Source organism: Ambystoma mexicanum, chromosome 1p (assembly GCF_040938575.1).
Source record: "Ambystoma mexicanum isolate Mex_15411 chromosome 1p, UKY_AmexF1_1, whole genome shotgun sequence".
NCBI lineage: Eukaryota > Metazoa > Chordata > Amphibia > Caudata > Ambystomatidae > Ambystoma > Ambystoma mexicanum.
In genome coordinates this window covers 191,179,273-191,201,062 of record NC_090921.1, presented here as the reverse complement: position 1 = coordinate 191,201,062, position 21,790 = coordinate 191,179,273, and the positions used below count along the sequence as shown (strand labels likewise).

General features: G+C 45.7%; 1 protein-coding gene across 14 annotated transcripts in view; it reads right to left on the bottom strand.

The window, feature by feature from the left end:
* Positions 1 to 21,790, bottom strand: part of CHD3 (chromodomain helicase DNA binding protein 3) — a 2,755,261-nt gene that overhangs the window by 399,772 nt on the left and 2,333,699 nt on the right. For 13 of the 14 annotated variants that reach the window (XM_069646310.1, XM_069646296.1, XM_069646309.1 and 10 more), the window contains 2 exons: positions 8,566 to 8,674; positions 4,436 to 4,568 (listed from right to left, as the gene is read on the bottom strand). In XM_069646310.1, coding sequence (XP_069502411.1) covers positions 4,436 to 4,568; positions 8,566 to 8,674 — 242 coding nt within the window. Of the gene's footprint in view, positions 1 to 430; positions 519 to 4,435; positions 4,569 to 8,565; positions 8,675 to 21,790 lie in introns of those variants that run through there. The other variant, XM_069646312.1, reaches the window with a different exon arrangement.

Sequence of the window (21,790 nt, the reverse complement as noted above, 5' to 3'; positions counted from 1 at the left end):
GCGACTCTTTCAAAGTTGGTGAAGAAATAGGATGGATCTTCACCAGGTTGGAATTTCTGTAACACTGCCGTAGGGGCCATGGGGGACCCTCTGCTTGTTGCCATGGCATATGTGACTTTCTTCAGTGCACCTTGACTTGCGGCCTGGAGCTGGAGCGCTTGTTGTATGGTTTGATGGTCCGTCTGTGCCTGGTGAGTCTGGACCTGGATAATCTGTTGGAGCTGCTGTTGTCCTTCGGCTAGAGTTTTAATAATGCCCTCCATGGCGTGCTGCAGTATCCCACCGCTGCCACCACATTTGTAAGGATGAGGCAGACAGCAGCAGGCTTGAAGGAACTTAAAATTGCTTTTATTCAGGTTCACAAAGAAAAGATACAAATAATAAAAATGATTGTTCAAAGTTCTTGAATAGAGTTCTTTCTTCTTCTGTGATAAGGATGAACCGTGAAAAGGTGACGCCTAGTCTTCATACGCCCAGAGCGCCTCAGGTGCAGTTCTCTCTCTCCCTTCCCCGGTGTTCTGCAAGAGAAGCGGAAAAACACACACAGTCCATCAGTTTCACCCTTATATAGGGGTTGGGGCTGTGTGGACCAATCAGGGCTGCTCTGGCCTCTTTTTCTATAAATATACCCCCAAGCTCCGCCCCCTTTCTCTTTGCCCGTGGTTTGCCATGCAGTCTCTCCCGTCAACACCAGAGTTTTGCGGGGTACCTCTGTCTCCCTGCCAGACGATGCTATCAACGCTTCTGTAGCATTGTACTTCCCACAGGCAGGTGAGCAATGATTGGGAAATGCGGACTCGGACATGTGTAACTTAGTGACGGCATCTGTGGGGAAAGCCGCGTGGCGCATGGCTGCAGGGGAGACGGGAATGTGCAAGAGACCGTGACCGCCTGCCCGACTCTCCCTCTGTGCGGAGCCTGCGGTCACATGGGAGGGCTTCCCGTTAGCTGTGTCCTCCTTATATAATGACCCGCTGTGAATAAAGAGGTTGGGAACTGCCGGGTCTTTACTGTTCGTTTCCAGTTCGCCTCCACACAATAAGGGAGCGGGATCTGCCGGGCTGTCACTGCCTGTTTCCTCGGCTCCCAGCGCTGCTGGGTTCAGTCCTGGAAGGTGTCGCCGCTGTTCCCTCTCACGGTGGTTACCCAGCTGTATTCCCCCCTCACGGAGGTGATCCCACCATTTCTCCCCTTCTTCCCGTTCCTCCCTTTCCTCCCGTTCACAGTGTATTTTGAAGTGTATTGCTATTACATTGCCCCCTTCTGAAGAAGGCTTATTCAAACTGACTGTGAAATAAATTAATAATTGTTTAATCAAGAAACCTTGTGTGTAAGAGTTTATTTGAATACTTGTCACTGTGAATCTCTGTGCAACTCCCCTACAGCTCACATTGACCCCTCTTGAGATAAGCCTGGCTGCTCAATCACGCTACTAACCTGTGTAGTACAGACTTATACCAAAGGTTGGGTTCCTATTGCCAGGAGGTCAGGGTTGTTGTAGTGCACCCAAAGGGTACTGCATACAATCTTGGCTACAATCACCATCATAAACTTATCGTTCAGCAGGAACTTGCTCAAGGCCCTGAGGTCAGGATGGGACGAAGTCCTTCCCCCTTATTTATTTATTTTATTTATTTCCTTTGCAAAGCGCACATACAACCCGTAGGTGCTGTTGCAGGTACAAAGTACTAAACAAGCTAGTGTGGAACAGGCATGCTTACATACAGAGACAGGTGAGGTAGCCTGATGGCAGTCATTATCCAAACATACAGAAACAGGACCGACCGGCAGTTAACCTACAGAACTAGAACTTAGGGCCAGGCACAATTTCATACAAAAACAAGGAAAGATATGTACAATCTGATGGCATTTATCACGCAAACGTAGAGAATCAGAACTGACCGGCAATTATCCTACAGGGCATGCCTGAAAGGGGTGGGGCAATAGATAGTTTGGGTGAAGCGAGCGGCCTGAGATGGGCACCAGGAAGTAGTGAGAGAGCCAAACCGTACCTCTATTCCGAGATGGCACCTCCTCCACTGCGCCCTTCAGCAGTAGTGATTTTAATTATTCCTGGAACTTGGGAGGAAGAGGGGGTGGTCAGTCTGGGGCTCTGAGTAATGGCAGTTAATAGCTCTGTGCCACGAACTGGAGAGCCCTGGTGTCCGGAGATACTCTCCTTCCTGCCAAGACTCTTCCTCTAACCAGAGGAGAATGGAGAGAGACCTCAAAAAGAGATTTTGATGATGCCACCGACATCAGAGAGACAGAGGTTTGGCTTTTTGCTTCCCCTACGGTTGCTGGGGCGGGAGTACCTTTTCTGCTCTTGCTTGGCTTGGGGCAACTGCACTACTTTTACAAAGGGAGTGGAGCATCAACAGTTCCTGCCTCATGAAATGAAGGAAAAAGATTGCTTGGTAGGAAAAAGATTGCTTGGTAGGTTATTAGACTGCCATTCGATGAACATTTGCTGCAATTCTTAAATATCTCCAGAGACTCATCAGCCCATGTTCCAAAAAATGTTTTCCTCCATCGAATGGCATTCTGAGGAGTGTTGACTGCACATTTGGTAAAAGGCCCAAGCCTCGAAGGTATGAAGCTCTCTGCAGGATCATTGATGCCACTGACCTCCTGACGCAATCTTCTACTTTGAGGTCAGCCTTTTTGGTATTTACAATCTGCAGAAAGTCGTCTCTAATTTCCCCTTCTGGTAGGTGGGTGGCTGCCTCAGAAATATCATCCAAAGAATGTGGCAATACTTTGCAAAAGTGTTAGAAGAAATGATTGCCTTTAGCACCGTACTTCCAGGCGCCAATATCGGTTTTGCAAGAGCATCCATTTCCTTCAACTCCCAATCCGTAGGAAAATTTGATGTCGATGGCCTCGAGTGGACGTTTACGGCCTGGATCACCAGCTCTTTGGCGATCTGGTGCATGGCGATAAAAGGCAGATCACAGCTAGCTGGTTTATGTGTATTCGGAAGTTCATTAACGACAGCCGGTGTTGAGGAGGTCAGTGTTTGATGTTTCCTTCTCCGATTGTGGCCCTTTGTCCAAAAAATGTGTAAGCTAATACTGTTGTAACTGGGCTCTGAGGGTGAGGCTAGCGATCACATTCTTGACAACCTTCTGAAACCAAGCATTCAGGTGCTCATATGACATAGCCACCTGCAGCTCGATACCGGGAGACTTCTCAATCCCACTTGCGTCGTGCAGGCCTGCAGCTCTGTATAGTCTGGCAAAGTCCAATACAAAATCAAGCCCTGCAAACATCAAAGTCTCCATCCCAAAGGGAATGGGCTTCACATCGTCATTGAATATCTATTGCATGCACTCGAAGAAGCCTACCCTGGATTCAGAGACGTAGCCCTTGTCTTGCATCGTGCTGACGTCTAAAGGGAAATATTGGCTTGTGTGCTCTGCGCCCTGTTGGGGGTGGTGCCGAAGCCAGAGCCTCCTTAGGTTTCAAAGAGGTGGAGCTCAAGGGCGTATGACACTTCAACACCTTTATGTCAGTGACTCAGGACGCGGTCGTCGGTGGCCCCACCAACGGTGTTGAGGCCAAAGCTGTAACCTACCACAGCCTTCTCAAATAGCTGCAACATATTCTGCCTAAACTCCTACCATTCCTCTTAAGGTGCCCCCTTGTAGGGGTACGCTTACTGCCTCCAAAGAGTCTGAGTTGTGCCTGTGCTTCTTTTTCTTCTTGTGGGAGGATGGCAAAGAATAATTTGACTCACTAAAAGAGTGAGACCCCCCCTTTTATCTCTTATGCTTCCTGCCTTAACCTGGAATCTTTTTTCTCAGGAGTGGGCCTCACAGATTTAGTAGACATCCTGGACTGTAAGGGGACCTTCTTCCGCCTGTTTCGCCGTGCGTTCCCTCAAGGCCTTCGGGTTTATAGACTGACTGAAACTGCATTGCTCTGTATTATGCTCCACCCCATAAACACCACACTCAAATGTTGTGCGGGTCCATGATGGACATTGTAGAGCCTCAGTCCTGGCAGTGTTTGAATCCCAAAGGCTTGGGATCACATATACAGCAGCAGAAAAAGTTTAATAATAATTAGCCATGTTCCATATAGCTTGCTTAGCGTGTAAAAATGGACTGAGTTAAGGGGGCGTAGTGCATGCTATATATACAACCGCTGACGTTGAGTCAGGAGTGGAGGAGTGATGTGCTCGAGGCATGAAGGGGTCGAGGAGACTGTTGAGCCGCCTTACACCCCATGTCAACTTTTTCTGTGAACGGACACTGAGGGGATGATCTATCAAGGTGAAGAATCTGTGGGAGAATGCAATCCATTGTTACTCAAATGCTCACTGATGGAGGACCACCCACCAAGAGCCAACAACCCATACTACAACTTTCCAGTCAGAAATAGCATATAAACACATACACATAGTGGCTTAGGAATCTGCAGCTTTCCTTACCTTAAATCTTCTGGCTAAGAATTTGTTTTTCATCTCCAAGAAGTTGCCCTTGTTGGCTTCGGTTTTAAATGGCTCATTTATTATAGCAAATGGGTTGTCATTCTGGATATCCTGCCACCGGGCATAGCCATGACTACAAAGACCATTAAGGAATAACAAAAAATTGTAAAGCAGCCGAATTGCCAGGTATCCTATAAAATCTTAACATCTAGGAGGGATCATCTGATCTGAAAACACTTAGAATGGCTCCATCTAGATTACTTCTGACACTTTTGTTGTATTCTGCATATGGGAGACAGGAAGATGGCAACATGTGTAGAGAGGAATAGGAAAGAAAAGTTGGAATGTGCAGATAAGAGGAACCAAGTTAATAGAAGGCTGGCTACATATAATTCTCCATGGATACCTTCATTAAATGTATAATGATGTATAAACATTGTCTAGTTCGGTCTATGAGCAGGACCACAGACAATCTACCATAAAAATGGTAACTCAACTGGACGCATGAAGCAGGAGACGTGATAATTTTTAGGTGGGGTTGAGCCCATTAATTTACGAATCACATGATCTAGCCATTGACTCAACCTGTACATCATTACCTTAAGGTCCGGATTTGAAAAAGGCAAGGCCCGGCGTATACACGTGTCATCCACAAGGGCAAACAAAGCACAATTTAAGAACTGTTAAGCACAAATAAAGAATTGTCAGATAAAACCAAACTGGATGTCTTTATTGTGAAAAAGTACTAAGTCAACATATCCTTGCGCAGAAGAAGGTGTAAGCACACCCCAACCTTTTTCTACTTTAGCAACGGAGGAGAGGGGCTCATCGTCTCCGTAGATGCTCACACCCATGCGACAGGAGCATGCACATGCACATTTAAATCTAAGGAGAATGGAATACACAATCTAATCTAGGTCGCGAGGCACACCCGAAGGTATCAACAAGAGAAGTCCCTCAATTGGAAAACTACCATTAAAATAGGTATTTATTAAATGTATAAATATGTCAATGTCGTATCTGTCTTTCCTTTCAAATATTACACGCACATGAAAATGCTGTTTTTTTATTTATTTATAGAAATGTCTGTACCCTCGTGGGAAAAAAAAAAGGCTGGTAGAAGTAAACAAGAGAAAATGGCAGCGGTCAGTTTACAGCGGCCATGGTACAACACTATTTTCTGCTGTTTTATAGGCACCCACTAAAACACAGATTGCTTTGGGACACCCTGTGAGGAAGGGGAGGAGAGAAGGTGAAACAATTGAGGGGAATAAAAGGACATTGAAAGCACTCAAAGTATGAAGATCAGTACAAGAGCATGGGAGGATGAAAATGCAAAGAGCAGGAATGCTCGGAGGCGCAGCATCATGGATATAAGTACTAGAGAGGTGCAATACAAAGGCAGTACATGTGAAACAAAGTATACAACTTCAGAACAAAAGTCATGGGATGAGAGAGCAAACAAAGATAAATGAGCAGAAAGGCAGAGTGAATGAAGTATGCCAGCTATCTTAGTCACTGGGTGCAAAGCATCAAGGTGCGTCTATTAAGAACAGGGGACGGCCTAAAAGGTAGAGGAGAAAGAAGGGTGCACTTGTCATATAGTTTTTCCCCTGCTTGATGCTCAGAGATAGTTTGCTCCGGAGTGAGCCCCGCCTGGCCCAGTATACCTGCGCATGCATTTCATTTTCCTGAAAGTGGACAGTTGCTCGAACCTTCTTGCCGCAGAGGGTATACATTCATAGAGGAGAATCAAACCGGTTGATGGATGTTTTGGAGCAGGACGGCCAAGATCTATGAAGGTAACGTGTGAAGTCAATACTTTTCTTTAAAGGTAGCTAGTGCAAGGAATTGAAAGCCATAGTGATGACTTCCTAGGTTGAATCAGGTAAAGTGCTGTACTTAGTACTCAGGGAGGATCTGGTAGAGGTTTTTACAATACTCAATTCTTGTCAGCATCATTGTGCTGGCCAACTATACTTTGATCTCGTATCCCATTATGCAGTGCAGTGAAAGTTGAGCCTCAGTTTATTTTTCCACGATAGAAGGGGATAGATCATAGCTTACTCACTGTAATAATCGTATTTCTGATGCTTGTGTCTGCTTAGATTCACATGCTATGCATAGGCCGACATCTAGTGGTAGACGCATAGTATTCCATGATTTGTTTTCAAAACTTGAAACGGGACGTCGACTGGGCGCGTCAGGAATACTATCCCTAGTGTGAAGTCTACTGTACCCATGGTCCTTCATGCGTCGAGGTCCCTCAGATTGTTTTGTTGTTGACATGAGGTTGCATGAAGTACAGAAATAGGTAAGCAAAACGGTAGATAGAGAAGCATCTATGCACCTTCAACTCCAGGAGTGGAGGAAGGGTGGCACATTTCAATCTAAGCAGATACAAGCATACGACAATACGAACGTCGAGTAAACTCAAGTCATGCAAGCGCATGGAAAAAAGGTACTGAAGCATGGGGCGTAGTGACGTGTTATATATACCACGCCGGACGTCACATCCAGCGCCGACGATAGAGTGCCAGACAAGACAGATCGACGTCGAGGTCCACTATACCCCCTGTCGAAAAGTTTCTGAACAGCAGAGCTGGATGATGGATATCTAGCATGATGAGGAATCTGCGGGAGAAAAGCAATCCATTGAATGATCTGCTGCCACCAGCCCATCCTAGACACATTTCGAATTCAACAATAAAGTTGAAAAGGAAAGATTTATAAGGATACAAAGTATTAAGGTGATGTGTGCCACTTTAAAAATACAAGAATTCCGCTAAGGGAAACAGGGTCTTCCCAGTACTGTTAGTCTTACGGACTGATCCATTTACCCATAAAAGTGAGCAAAAGTAAGGGAAGTAAAGCCGAGAGCTTTACTTACCTCCAAAATGTCAGGTCAGGAAGCAGTTAACGGCAATAAGCGAGAGTCTACCATTAAAGCCTATGGGAGAAAATCAGCTAAAAGAAAATATTTCCTAAAAATCGGCCTCATCCAAAAGGGGAGGGAACAAGTCTGCTGAGGCTATGGTGTTAAGGCCTTGGAAGACTGGGCCAGCGTGAAAAGGCCTAGAAATCCAGCCAAGACCAAACCCAAAGGTGTGCGGTTGTGGTGAACATTGTGAACTCCATTGTTGAGCAAAGGAGCAGCCCTGTTGGTGAGGATGTAGCCGCCCACATCAGGGCCGGTGAGAAAATCCCCAAAATCATCTTCCAAAATATTTGCTTTAAGCAGTAAAAGAGGAGACCAAAGGAAACAGCACCTCTTAAGTTAGAACCAAAATAACAGCAGATTTCTCAGAAAGTTGTGGAGACTACAGGGTCAGGGATCATTGGCACCACCTCCGGAAGTACAAAAAAGAACGGTATTTCAGTGCAAAAGCTCAATACGTTCTTCTACTTTTTTCTGGAACAAGAGTCAGATCCAGGGACACCTCCCAGAATGCATTCGGATCTGGAGTTGGATTAGTGAAAGAGCAAAGTCTTTGTGCCTTAGTCCCCTTGACAGGGCGGTGAAGAACTTGGCCACCCCTTCCCTGATGGCCTTAAGGTGCATGAATTCAGAGAAATTGCAAGTATCAGTATTGTGAGGTCGACCAATGCATCAAACACAGTTTGTGTGGTTCAGACAACAGAATGTATCCTTTACACTCCTGCCGAGTCTTAATTCCTGAGGCCTCATTGTCGAGCCTTAATATTGCTCTCCGAAATGAGCACGTGGAAATAGGAACTTGAGGTCAAGCTGCACGTAGGCCTACCTTTAGGTATTTCTGATATCGTGCATAGAGCTATTGAAAAGGTTTCAGAGCCAGTCTTGTCCCTAGGAAGAATTGCATCAGATAAGAAATCTGTCAGAGGATGAAATACATTCAAGTCAAAAGATCAAGAAGGGAATAAACAAAACAGAGTGAGGATTTATGATGGAAAAAATAGAAACAAGAGAAAAAAGAAATAGGAAGAGGAATCCTTTAACACAAAATTGCTAGACATGAAGGGTATGTAACCACTGGAGGACTGGGTTGACAAATGTGGAGAGCAAATCGTTATTTAGGGTCAGCTATAAAAATGTGCTATGTCTTTTCAAAGGTAATGCAAAGGTGTGGGGGAACTGCCACAAAGGATACAGCACGATGCCTGCCAGCAACCAATAGTCGTGCCGTCGATGCCAGATCTCATTCACTTTTCCAGATGAAATGGCGGCCCGCTCCTCGTTTTGCCACAGCGTGTGCAACTCTACAGAAGAGAAACAGAAAGATGATCATTAGATTGCTATTCCCAAGACACCACAACCCATTTGGAAGATAAGCTAGACAGGAAAAGTAGAAGTGATGCAAACAAATTGTTTAAACCAGGGTTGTTTAAGGTAAGGCTCCTAAATCTGAACCAGATCATCCTGTATGGAAGGAAGGAGACACTGGCATTTCTTAAGAGAATAACAGTAAAATAGGCATCATTCATTTTCTTTAGTGAATGCACAGTGACTTGGTGCAACGCAGGAAATCAAGATACTGTGGGATAAGACTCAGAACTTACAGTAGAACAAAATTACCTAACTTTGCGTATGTTCTTTCCTCATCTTCTGAATTACACTTCAGATGCAGTCTGCTCGGAGGTTTATTATAACCACCAGGCAACACAGTGCAGCTCTGAGATCGGCCTTGTCACTACACTACTCCGTGGCATTGTCTTGTGCAGAACCATACATATGCCTGAATATGCTAGTTCCATTTGATTATTTTGCATTGCCAAGAATGTCACAATAAATGTGCGAGGAAACTGCAAAATCGCAGTTAGCAGACCAAATTTTGTTGGCAGGTTGCCAGGACAACGAGGAATCAATGGAAATAAGTAAGGTATCCATCAGGTGAGTAGTTTGTTCTTTTATTTAAATTTATAAGCTTTTGCCTTAATACAAACCTTTCGCTCTACCCACCATTCAAATACCTAAAATTCCATATAAAGTCTTAACAAAAATACAGAACTACGGAAATCTTTAAAAATCATTACCATGAGGGGGCGTGGCTTGGAGCGCCGAAGCACAGGTCATCTCGATGCGAGCCTCCATTGGATCACGACCCATAAGAGCTATATTTATGGGGTAAAATGAATCTCTGACTCTCCTGGGCGGTGGTATGGACTGTGGAATCTCTGGAGCGGATTCAGAGCCGTAACTCCTGCAAAATCGGACCCTGCTCAGTTTGCTGAAGGAGGCGGGAGGCATCCTAGGGGGGGGGCCAATCTACACCCGCCCGATGAAGAACTGAGCCCCCAAGGAGGAGCACCTCCCCTACCACCTAAGACTGAGATGCCCCTAAACCCACGGAAACACCTGGACTCGGCTTACGAAGAAGGGGAAAATCATCTACTCCCTGAAAAATTCCTGAAGGGTGCTCACCAACCAGCCTTCTTAAGGGGTCTCTGCCGTGGTCTACTCCACAAGCAATCAATCCTGAGTCCTATTAACATGATATAATGAGGGCTCGGTATTGCCACGGCTCATCCCAGCCATGAGAAGGAAAACTCATTGGCCCAAGGGCCTCTAGGCCCAGTTCGGACTTTACGTTGGGTTTTTGTTCAGTTCTTTACTCAACGGTGAGACATATCACCAGTTAAAAATATGTAAAACCCTGGTTGCGACAGCTAAGCGCCACAACTGAAGCTTCGAATGTTAGATAACAACAAGCGGTCTGCAAACTCCACTCACTCACAAACTAAGGGGCCCCCGCAGGAAGATCCTCCTCCACATCAAAAACTCTGATTCGTGACTCTGAATGTCAAAGGTCTTAACTCCCCCAGCAAACAAAAAGCCACCCTCTGCCGCCTAAGTGACCTACAAGGATCAGTGGTCTTACGCCAGGAAACCCACCTGACCGAAGCAGATTTCCTACGCCTACAAGACAGATCCTTCCCAAAGCAATACATGGCAAAGAGTGGCACCAAAAAAGGGGGCACAGCAATCCTGATAGCAAAGGGAATTCCATTCACGGAACTAGAAACATTACAAAGATCAGATTGTTGCTTTCTGGCAGTGAAGGGGAATCTATTTGGCCAACAGCACACCTTAGTCGCAGTATATGCCCCCAATGAAAACCAGGAAAGATTCTTCGCCGAGCTAGAAGCTGACCTTCTGCCCTTTCTGGAGGGCCAAACAGTGATAAGAGGAGACTTCAACAGTGTCCCAGACACTCTGATGGACAAATCAGGGCCCTACACGGCAAAAGACTCTAAAACGTCCATAGCCCTGTGGCACCTCTTCAATGTTCTGGGAGTAGTAGACACCTGGAGGGTCCTACCTCCAACAGCTAAAGACTTTTCCTTTTTCTCCTATGTGCACTGCACCTCTTCCCGTATAGATCTGTTCCTGGCTAGCCCGCAACTCCTTTCCTTCACGGATGAAGTATGCATAGGCACAATAGTCCAATCAGATCATGCCCGGTGATCCCGACAGCCCGCATCCATAACCCGAGCCTCCACCGTGACCACAATGGTCCCTGTATGACCAGATCTTCCACGATACGGCCCCCCGGAACGCACTGGGCACAGCCATCAAGCATTACTTCAAAGAAAACCCGATCGGCTTCACCTCGACAGCTACTAGATGGGAAGCCATGAAGGCGGTCATGAGAGGGGAAATAATAGCACACACAAACGCATACAAGAAACACAGAGCCGCCTTACGGGAACAACTGGAGAAGGACATAGTCACGGTGGAAAGGAACCACAAAATGGATTGGTTCATGAAAGCCGCCCGAGCACTACTCACCGCCCGCAAAAATCTGGAAGCCCATTACGTGCAGCAGACCGCTGAATCCCTAGCCCAAACGAAGAACAAGTTACTTCTTACCTTGTAACGTTCTTTCGATGGGATGTTCCTCCGACGTATTCCCTATCTTTGATAATACGTTTCCAGCTTGCTGGCCTCAGAAATTTTTTCTGTAGAGGGCGCTGCGAGTCGACGTCCGCCGAGTCGATGTCCCTCGACGGCCACCGTATCCGCGCCGACGTCACCACTAATGGGGAGCAAAACAAGGCGTCTTTGTACGTCTTTGTACACCGATGATGTGATGGTATCACTCACCAAATGCTCCTAGCCGCCTTGACAGAGCTGGACGCCTTTGAACAAGTAGAACAAGTAGCAGGCTTCTCCGTTAACTACTCCAAATCTGAGGCGCTAGGCATACATCTGAATGACGAGACGCTGCATTTGCTCCGCCCCATCTGCCCACTCAAGTGGAGTAGGACAACGACCAGATACCTGGGAATACACATTGCAGCCATCCCCAAAAAATTATACGCAGCAAACGTGCCCCACCTATTCAACAAGCGAAAATCTGATCTTAGGAGATGGGATACGCTGGAGGCTTCCCTACTATGGAGAGTGACAGCGTGCAAAATTAACCTTCTACCAAGATTCCTGTACTTCTGCTCCTCGCTACTGGCAGAGATCCCCTTGCAACCGCTCCACCAGCAATAGAAACAAATACTCTGATCCATATGGAAAGGGGGCAAAGCACGGATCCCTCAGAGTGATGACGGGAGCAGGCAAATGGCACACCTAAGCAGCAGCACGCAGACAATGGTTAACAATTCTTTCATCAACCAAGGCTACCCTAGGAATCTGGGAGAACGCTCTACAGAAGAAAAAAGATCTCCAAAGGGCTGAGCCCTCTCTCTCTGATCCTCCGCAATCCAGACTTTGCCCCGGGACTGCAGTTAAGGAACTTCCACAACTGGACCCAAGGAGGCCTACGTACTCAATGCCAACTGTTTAAAGACGGATCCCCTCTGGACTTCACGGAGTGCAAAACCCGCTTTCACTTACTCGAAACAGACAGGTTTACCTATGCACAATTGCGCCATTGGATTTCCCAGCCATCAACCAAACCGAGAGCCACAAATGTACTTCTTCCTCTGGAACTCACATTAGCGGAAGGCCCCGGGAGAGGTCACATCACCAAACTCTACACGCTACTACAAGAAGACATGTTGGTCATCAGACCTGCATATATGGCCAAATGGGAAGCAGACCTGGGGCATGAAATTGAGGACCAGACGTGGATCGACATTGCTTCCAGATGCATCACTAATAAAGAAGGAGCACACAAACTGCTGTACCGATGGGACTTTTCCCTGTCCACATCCCCCCCACCCGGAGCGACTACACCCTTTAAAAACTCGCTAGACCCAAACTTCTGGAGGCAATGTGGTGCCCGAGGAACATGTTTCCACATGTGGTGGGAATGCCCACTAGCACAAACCTTCTGGGAGCAGGTTCTCCAGAAAATTGAAGCGATCACCCACCGCAGACTCCAGCAATCGCCAGAGGTGGTTCTCTTGGGCACTCCACAACCGGACTGCTACCCCAGATCAGGCCCTACTGCAAAACGTACCACCCAGCCCCTTTGTGGTGGGCCAAGATCTGGGACATCCTTGTAGCAGGAAAAGTCACAGCCGCCAAAGAAGGGACATTAACACTGCTTCACGGATTGCTGGGACCCAGTCCTGGAATACAAAAAAACTTTCACAGCCCCCTCCCCAATAAAAACGGACTTTCCTCATCGTTCAGTTGGTTAGACCCAAAAACACTGTCCCGAAATCAAATTGTAGCTATAATCAACACTGTGCTATCGCCACTACATAGCATTTTCCACCATTCTTCAGTAGTTACAGTTTTATATTTGTCAGCATACTCCCAAAATGTAGAGTCATCGGCATAGTGCAAAATAGTAATACAGGTTTTAGCACTTCATATTCAGTGGAGATTTGTTTTACTTTTTTTATTGTGTTACTAGTGGAACAGCCCGTGCACACGGGCCAAAGTGCGTGAAGAAAGACATTTTTAGAGTGTTAATAAAGAGGCATGATATGCTGAAAATAATTGTATTTACAGAAATCCCTCTGTATAGGAAAAAAGGTAATTTATTTTGTTATAGAAATAGTACTTAATCAAATGAATTTCTGTTTAAAGGTTTATTTTTTTAATGTATACGTTATCATTGGTGTAATACACATTTTGTTCGCCTAGAAGATGAACTTGAAATCTTACTATTGTATGCGTAAGGCAACAGCTCCCTCTAGCAGTGATAACAGGCAAATCGAGCAGTCTCTCCTGTGTAGCTTACAGTCTTATTGGTGTATGCTTAAGGCAACAGTACCCTCTAGCAGTGGCAACAGGTGAAGCGTGCCCATGACGGCTTCGGACAAACATATCTGGCCTTTTATATAACTATATGATAGTTCAAAGAAATTTCCACATAGTATTTATACACAATTATGGACCATACATTGAAATCTCCATCAGCATTATCAAAGATTTCCTAAAATAATTCTGGTTTTATCCGCAGACTTCACTCACAAATCATTTCTTGGCTACAAGCAGCAAAATAATTCTCTGCCATAGTTTGAAACAAGATATATTCAACTTCTTATCATTGGCTACTAGACATCTCCTCCAGAAAGCTTTAAAGCTATACAGTTAGGGCAGAAGCACAGAGCACCCCAGCCAAGGTTCTATAAGTGGTAGCAATGGACAAGCAACCAAGGATGAGACTTCAAGGGAGGTGATGCAGACTGCCCAAACCCACGAAGGAATATCCACACACTATGTTATGTCATAACACAGATCTTTTATATAAAACTAGCTGATATATACAGCCTTGCTAGATATTTCATTTTCTCATGGGTACTATTTGTTAGAAATACCTCAAGGTAGCTTTACGGAGAGGCTCCATAAGAAAGGTGAAAAGAAAATTCACTAAATGTTTCTTTTTAATATTTAAAAAATGTTTTCTTATGAAGACTACACAACAAAATGTTTAGTACTTCTTAAAAACTCATTCTGAAACGTAGAACTGTACGATTCCTGAGCAGAATGATGGGTGACACGATGCCAACGGTGTCAATAACTATAGACCTAAAGTTTTATATTACCAAAGTACATGTTCATTGTAAGGCTGGTTTATAAACAAGATTGTTCAGGGAACCCACCCTAGAACATGCAACATATAACTGCCCGTGGGAGAAACAAGTACAAAATTGATACCAGTGCACTTGATTGACAGGCCATGTGACTTGTTGATCGTGATACTAATGCCAGCCTGACCAGGAACTGTAGGAGCTTGAAACTGAACAGCTTTTCTGTCTGAATTAGTGGAATGCGGGGGATGAATACAGCTTCTCGTTTTCCCTTCCCAGTCAACAGCCTCACCTTCGATCGCCTCTGCCTCCCATATGCCTTTTCCTTTCGCCTCTCATACGCCCTCGCCTCCCATACGACTACGCTTCGACCAAGCCACAACCAAACAATGTTTTACTTTTAGATATATAGATAAGATTCAAGTAAATATATACATCAATAAATAACACTTTGTACTCGGCTTACACTATCATAATAGTAAATATATGCACATCTATGTGGTACCACAATATACTTTAGATTCAATTTAGAATGCACCAACTGCTCACAGTTATTAAAAAGCATAGGAATCAAAGCATTGGATATTGGCATAGATATTACTGTAGAAAGGCAGGTTAGATTAGGAACATTGGAAGAATGCTTTCTTTAAGCTAGATAGACAATACTGTGTGAGGATCACCCCCACCTGGGCAACCTGCAAGGGAAAAGTTAAGGTGTGCTTTATCTTGTCTATTACAGCCCAGTCCAAATAGGTTAAATAATGCTCTTTTTCCATAGAACCCACTACCCAAAAGTACCTGGGAAGCCACAGGAGAACAGGAACAACAACAAAGCTGGGACCCCTGGATGATTCCCGAGGATAGAAGATGCTCTTCCTTGTCACACCACCTTGGGCGCTTTGGCAGGCGAAGTGGTGGAGTTTCTTGGCTTTACTCGACGAGACCCCTTGAGGATGGACCCCCATTTGGAATGAGTCGCTGGGGTGTTGATGGCGAGAATAAAGAGGGAACCAAGCCTAGTTGGAAAGGCTGCACTTTCGGTCTTTGTGGTGGTCTCTGTTGGTGGGTCGTTACTCTGGCTGTGGATGTCCCACGAAGGTGAAACTTGCCTTAGACCCCAACAAGGCCTGGCTGAAGAAGATAAGAACATTGGTGGTCTCTGATTACTTTCGGTGGCAACGATACAGTGGCAGAAGTGGGTGTGAGGTTTCGGGATTGCACGGTTTAACGCCTGTCCGTTCTTCGTTGCTGCACCCACAGAATGGACCTCTGGATGGTCTCTGGTGACCTAGACCAGACCACTGGACTGGACTGCAGACCTTCACCAAGTCTGAACACTTGGGACATCCACAGCCACCATCTTTGGTGTTTGGTGGCAGGAAACCCACTGGCGAACACTCCCGTGCAGGAAGCGACCATGCACCTTCTCTTGCATGGACAAGTGGACAGATGACGTGGCAGGGATGAGCCATGAAGGATTCTTCAGAGTTGTGGAACTTTCACAGCTCTGAGTTTTAAGCAGCACTATGCCAGCATACCCCCCTCTCCTGCTGGCTTACAGCGGTCACAAACAATCCTCCAGACCCTGTGCACCACAGATTAACTTCTTGGCTTCAAGAGGTTTAAGCACCCTCTACTGGATCCACGAAGATCCCTTCTCCGGATGGCAGGTGCACAGGACTGGCTTCTAGGGCACTTTGGGTGAAGAGCAGCAGTTGCACGATATTCCCTCGTAGCTTGAGAAGAGGTTGTCTCTCCAGGTCCTCTCTGGTTCATTCCTCGAGTTAGCACAGCACCATTTGGATTGCTTGAAGATTTACAGTCACAGACTTCTTCCTCCAGCTGGACTGCAGGATGCAAGCTTAAGATGAATTCAGCTTCAGGTTTCTTGTTACAGCTTCTGACAAGGTGGCGAGTGTGAGGCCCCCTGTTATACTAAACACTCCCCATTCACTCAGGCTGAGCCAGGCTCAGCCAGTCAATCGCACACACGTGCATTCATGCAGCAGCACCCAATCAGGCTCACAGGCATTCAGGCTATAAACCAGAAACCAGACATCCACAACACATGATGTGGATTGGAGGTACTCTACTCCCCAGCCTTTCAGTGCACCATACTGCATTCCTTCTAGTTTCAGTTAGGGCTGGATCAGACATTGTGTCACAGAAGCAAAACCAGACACCCACAACACAGAATGTATATTGACTACTCACTCCATTCAGGTAGGCTCCACCGCAAGGGTTTACCCATGACAAGCAGCCACAGGGAAGGCTCCAGCCGGGTAGTCCCAGAGCCATATATGGTCCTTCCACCCAACAACCATTCAGGGCAAGGGAACAGAGCCACAGATTCTCAGGACATTGAGAAACACGTGGGTAAGGCAAAGGAAACCAAAAGGCTACCAGTGGCCATCTTGCCTTTCTGTAGGAGTCCACTGCTTCCTAAGGCAGGGCCCTGGTTATCACAAACAAGGAGGATACCTAAAGTCACTGTTGCATCAGCATGTAGCTGAACCAGCCCATAACCTGCTCTGTGGGCAACACATATGTGCCCAAAACATACACTAGAGGTACAGAGTTATACCCCTACCCATAGGTTCCCTAAGGGTATCTCATGGGTACTGTTCAACAAGAATAAAATGAAGCGCTGCACTGCCAGGGGTCCGTACTGGACTCTGTGCATAAAATAAGCAGAACACACAGTTTAAGGAAGTAGAGGACACAGAGGCCCTGTCCCTCCAATGCATTTCCAGCATCACACAGACATCATATTATGTGCCAAACAGCATAACCTACACCCCCCCTCTTCTGTTAAAATCCCCAGTCTCGCTCCCTGAACCTCTAATATTAGTAATTGGTTTAATCATAGTAGCGTAATAAATCTTTTACCTGCTGTACCAGGAGATTTCTACAGATATTTTTATGTAGTCAGGTAAGTAGTTTGTATCTCAAGAAAGGCTTCACAGAGATTTCAGTTTACCCAGGTGAACATGGTTCTGACCCTAATCCCACATGTTAACCTTTCGAGTAAATTCTTGAATCAGCCAAGATATTTTCAGCTCCCAAAACGGAGTTCACCCAACTCATACAAATGACTCCTCACAAGATTGTCTGAATAACCGCAAATCCACAGAGCCCTTGTGATTTATGATCTTTCTCATCAAGGTTAGTGTTAGGGAGAATTCTCAAAAATGTGTCAATTCCCTCCACCTTAGAGACCCCCCCAGGCAACTTTGCTGGATTTTGAGGACTTGATTTTTTTTTTACCTGGAGAGCGTGTGACCCTTTTTCCCCCACTCTATCATGTAATTTAATGTGATTGTATACACTGTGTTCCTTTTTGGTTATAGAGTCTAACCAACTCCATGGGCATCATCTTTTACAATTGTGTCACAAAGCACCTTCAGTGCAGTGCCACAGGGAAGTCTTCCAGATTTCCCAAGGTTTAAATACCTTCTCTGGAATCAACTACTGTTTCCCAGAGCAGTAAAGTGAAATTGACTTTACTTAGCATTGTACTTGCTAGACCCAGCACACCCTGTCTCACAATAGAGTGCTGGAGGGGTTACTTAGTATCCCCTGTGTCTAAATGCTCATGTAACATTTTTATTTACCCTTTCCTCAATTGACTGGCTGGTGGCAGTTGGTTTGTTTTGATCTACCTTGGTTGGCATTTACTGCGACCTTTCACGAACCCGGAAACGTTCACCACAGGAGCCATCTTTTTCAAGATGGCGTCCGGCCATCTTTGCTAAAATGGTGCCCGGTCTTCTTTTTTCACCAGGTCTTTGTGGAAAGGTCCTTCTAGAGAGTTTCTCTGCGTGCCAAACCAGGTTTGGTCTCTTTGTTCATTTCGCCTTTGGCGGGGTTTCTGAGATAAACCCGCCTCTGGCTCCAGAGTGTCTGAGCTAGTCAGGAAGTGAGGGAGGTGCCGAAACTCCCTGTGCTTAGTCTCCTAAGAGTCCCAAATGCACTCTGTGGTGATTGGCTGGCTGACTGTCCGGCAAGGACAGCCACCCTGCTGGGTGAGTGACAGCTAGATGCGAGAGAACTGAATAAAAGGCAAGAATTTTGGCTTGGAAGGCAGAGTCGACCACTGGACGAAGGAACCGAAGAAGAGCTTGAAGACGATGCCTACTGCAACTCCTGGACCGTTGGTTTGCCCGGTGAAGCCCTGCTGCAGTGACTACTTGCCAAGTTTGCATCGACAGAGAAGCCCTGCAAGGACGATCTCTCCCTTTCAGTTGGCGGGACCATCAACTCCCAAGTAAGCCACCTGGACACCCATCTTGGAGCTGGTTGAATTTCCTCAGAGTTGCTGCAGGAAACCGTAGAGCCAGGGAGAGGGACACCAGATTGTGTGTGTTGCTTGTGAGCTGGCCTAAAGCTTTTGGAAAATCCTTCGGACTCCCACAAAGCAAGACTGACCAAGCCTGACCCCCCCCCCTCAGTCGAGTGCGGGACCTCAAATGTGAGGAAAGTCCACCTTGACAGCCAGAAACTGCGCTTATTGCTATTAGCTGTAACGCAAGGAGCTGAATCGCGAAACAGCCACTGAAAGTAAAGTTTGCCGGTTGCCAGTTTTTACATTGTCAGTGCAGGAGTCCCCCGACGTCCTCCCTCTTGTCCCCACGATTGAGGCCCAGGAACAGTGAGATCTGCAGGGCTGCACAGGAACAGAAGTCTTCAGCTGCATCTTTCCTGCTTTACCAAAGTACTGTAAAACAAGTCTAAGAGAACTTACCTCTTACCGTGGAAGTGCTTGTAACTTCTACAACTCACAAGTCTAATCAACTTGTGGCCATACATTGGATTCTTCTTTTCATCAAAGACTCCTAAGAACTTACTTGTGCAAAGACTTTTCCATTTGCTTACCTGAAGTGCTGCATCCTACACAAAGACTTTTGCCCATTGACTTTGGCTTAGCCAATGTGAATTGCATGACTCTTCTAAGTGCTATCGGAAAGTATTTGCCCTGCTTATGAATATTTGTAATTTCTTGTGTTCTAATAATCTTTGCCTTTTACCACATTTTCAAGAGTATTCTGAATGCCAACAGTAAGATATTAATGTCCCCAGCACCCTTGTTACTGAAGTCACTTGTAGGTGTAGGTTGTGTCTGCTTTAGAACTCACTCATACATTATTAATTGTTTATGCAAGAAACCTTGAGAATAAGAGTTTATTTGAATACCCGTAACTGTGAATCTTTGTGTAACTCCACTACTGCTCACAGTTCCCCTCTCTTGAGAAAGGCCTGGCTGCTCAACACGCTACCAAAACTGTATAATACAAGCTTATACCAAAGGTTGGGTTTCCTATACCTGTAGTCATAGTTGTTTGTAGTGTTCCCAGAGGGTACTGCATTCAAAATTTGCCAAACACTGGTGGCAGGCGGCGAGGATATATTGTAGAGTTGTTACATTGAGAGTTTGCTTTACTTTTGTTCAACTAAAAACCTTCACAAGGCTATGCTCCGCTAGAAAAGCAATTATAACATGCCATCTATGGATAACCTCAGACAGAAAGCCCTGATCATTTTAACATTAGATCAACTGAAAGAAATGTGTAAAGGCGGGTCTCTCCCTGTTAAAGGAAAGAAAAATGAACTAATTGCAAGATTGTTAGATAATCAAAGTCTAGGTAGTAGGTCTGTCACACCTAATATAACAGAAAAAGTGGAAAATGATGAGGATGATGATAATGATTCAGAGTCTAACTCTAATATTGTTGAAGAGTCAGATGGGTTAGAGGAGTCTCAGGAAGAGAGCCCCTCTTTATCTCAACTAGCTCTCAGGGCTCAACCTTTAGCCACAGGGACCCCACAAGGTCCAGTACTGAGTCCAGAATGTGTCTCTCTTGAAAAGATGAGACTTGAGTTAGAGTTCAAAAGATTACAAGTCCAAGCTGCAGCCAAACATCAAGATCTCAAACTAAGGGAAATGGAATTACAACATGCTCTTGAAATGAAGAAATTGTCTCCTGAAAATGTTTATATCCCAGAGTCTTCTAGGCCTTCCAGTCCTAAGAGACTTTGCATGCCTAAGGAAGCTGCAAGTATGTATGAGGTGAAATTTGCTATTTTGGATTGCTTGGGTGCTTTTGAATAGAACTATGGGATTCACGGTTTCACAGGGAATCAGTTGATTCCTTGGCTTTTGTCCAGGCTCCCCCAGGTTGCAACTGATGCTGTAATGGAGGTGGAGGAACTTGAAAGATTGGAGTATGAACATGTGAAACTAGCTTTGATAGCTAGATTTGGGAAAACTCCTTCCCAGTAGCTTAAGAGGTTTAGGGCCTGCAAAAAGACTGATGGTACTCCTTGGACTACCTGGGTGTGTGAATGTTTGAAAAACATAGATGGTTGGGTTAAGGGTTAAACAGTGAACTCTTTTGAAGAATGAGAAATCGTTTTTTGTTGGAATCTATGGTTGATGCCTGCTCTCCTCAGCGGAGACAGCATTTGGCTGACTCTAAAGAGATTGATCCCAAGAAGCTAGCAAAAGCCGCTGCCTTGTGGGTAGCCAACATGGCTACTCACAAGGATTCTGGGGCCACTCAAAAAGGATGAGGGGAAGCAGCACAAGCAAGATGACAAAGAGAATTCTAAAACCTCCAATCCGAAAGAGGGTCACAAACAGAAAAAGGGTAAGCCACATGGGAAACCAGGTCAGTCTAGTGAAACCTCTGGTGCCAAACCAGAGGGAGGTCAGCAGAAGCCCCCATTTGTCAAAACATTGTTATGCCTGTGGGTCAACTGACCATGTGAAAGGGGATCCCAAATGCAAGGGTAAACCTTCAGTGGTCCACACCGCCTCCTTAGCCTTCATCCCTGAGGGAGAAGTACATATGGCAAGTGGAAACTTTCAACTATTGGCTGAAGACCCCATTGGAGCCTCTGCCAGTGTTTGTGTCCCTGGGTCTGTATGGACAGCGGAATATAGATGTGTATAACTCTATACCAGATAACACATAAGAAAACTACAAGAACAGTGTACTTGTAAATGGTCAGGAGACCCCTGCCATTAGAGACACTGGGGCCAGCATCACAGTGGTGGATGAACACTTATTCAAATCTCAGGATGTTGCTAAGGCTGTTGGAGGCCCTATCCAAATGGTTCAAATACTACCAACTCTCATCCAATGCAACACCATGAGTATAAGAGTACCTGTTAGAGTACAAAGTGAGGTGCGTGGGAGAGTTCTGCCGGGGAATGACTTAAAAACTCTTGTATCAAGCACCCCCAGAAGGAAGCAGGAGCAGACAAGGAAGGCCGGAGAGCTCACTTTAAATGACTCTCAATGGGTTATTACAGAAGAACCTATAACACCCAGACCACAGGAAAAGCCAACTTCTATTTCCAAGAAGAAAGAGACAAAGGGGAAACCCAAGGTCTCAGGAAACAAGAAGGATAGCACTCCTGTGCAACTAATC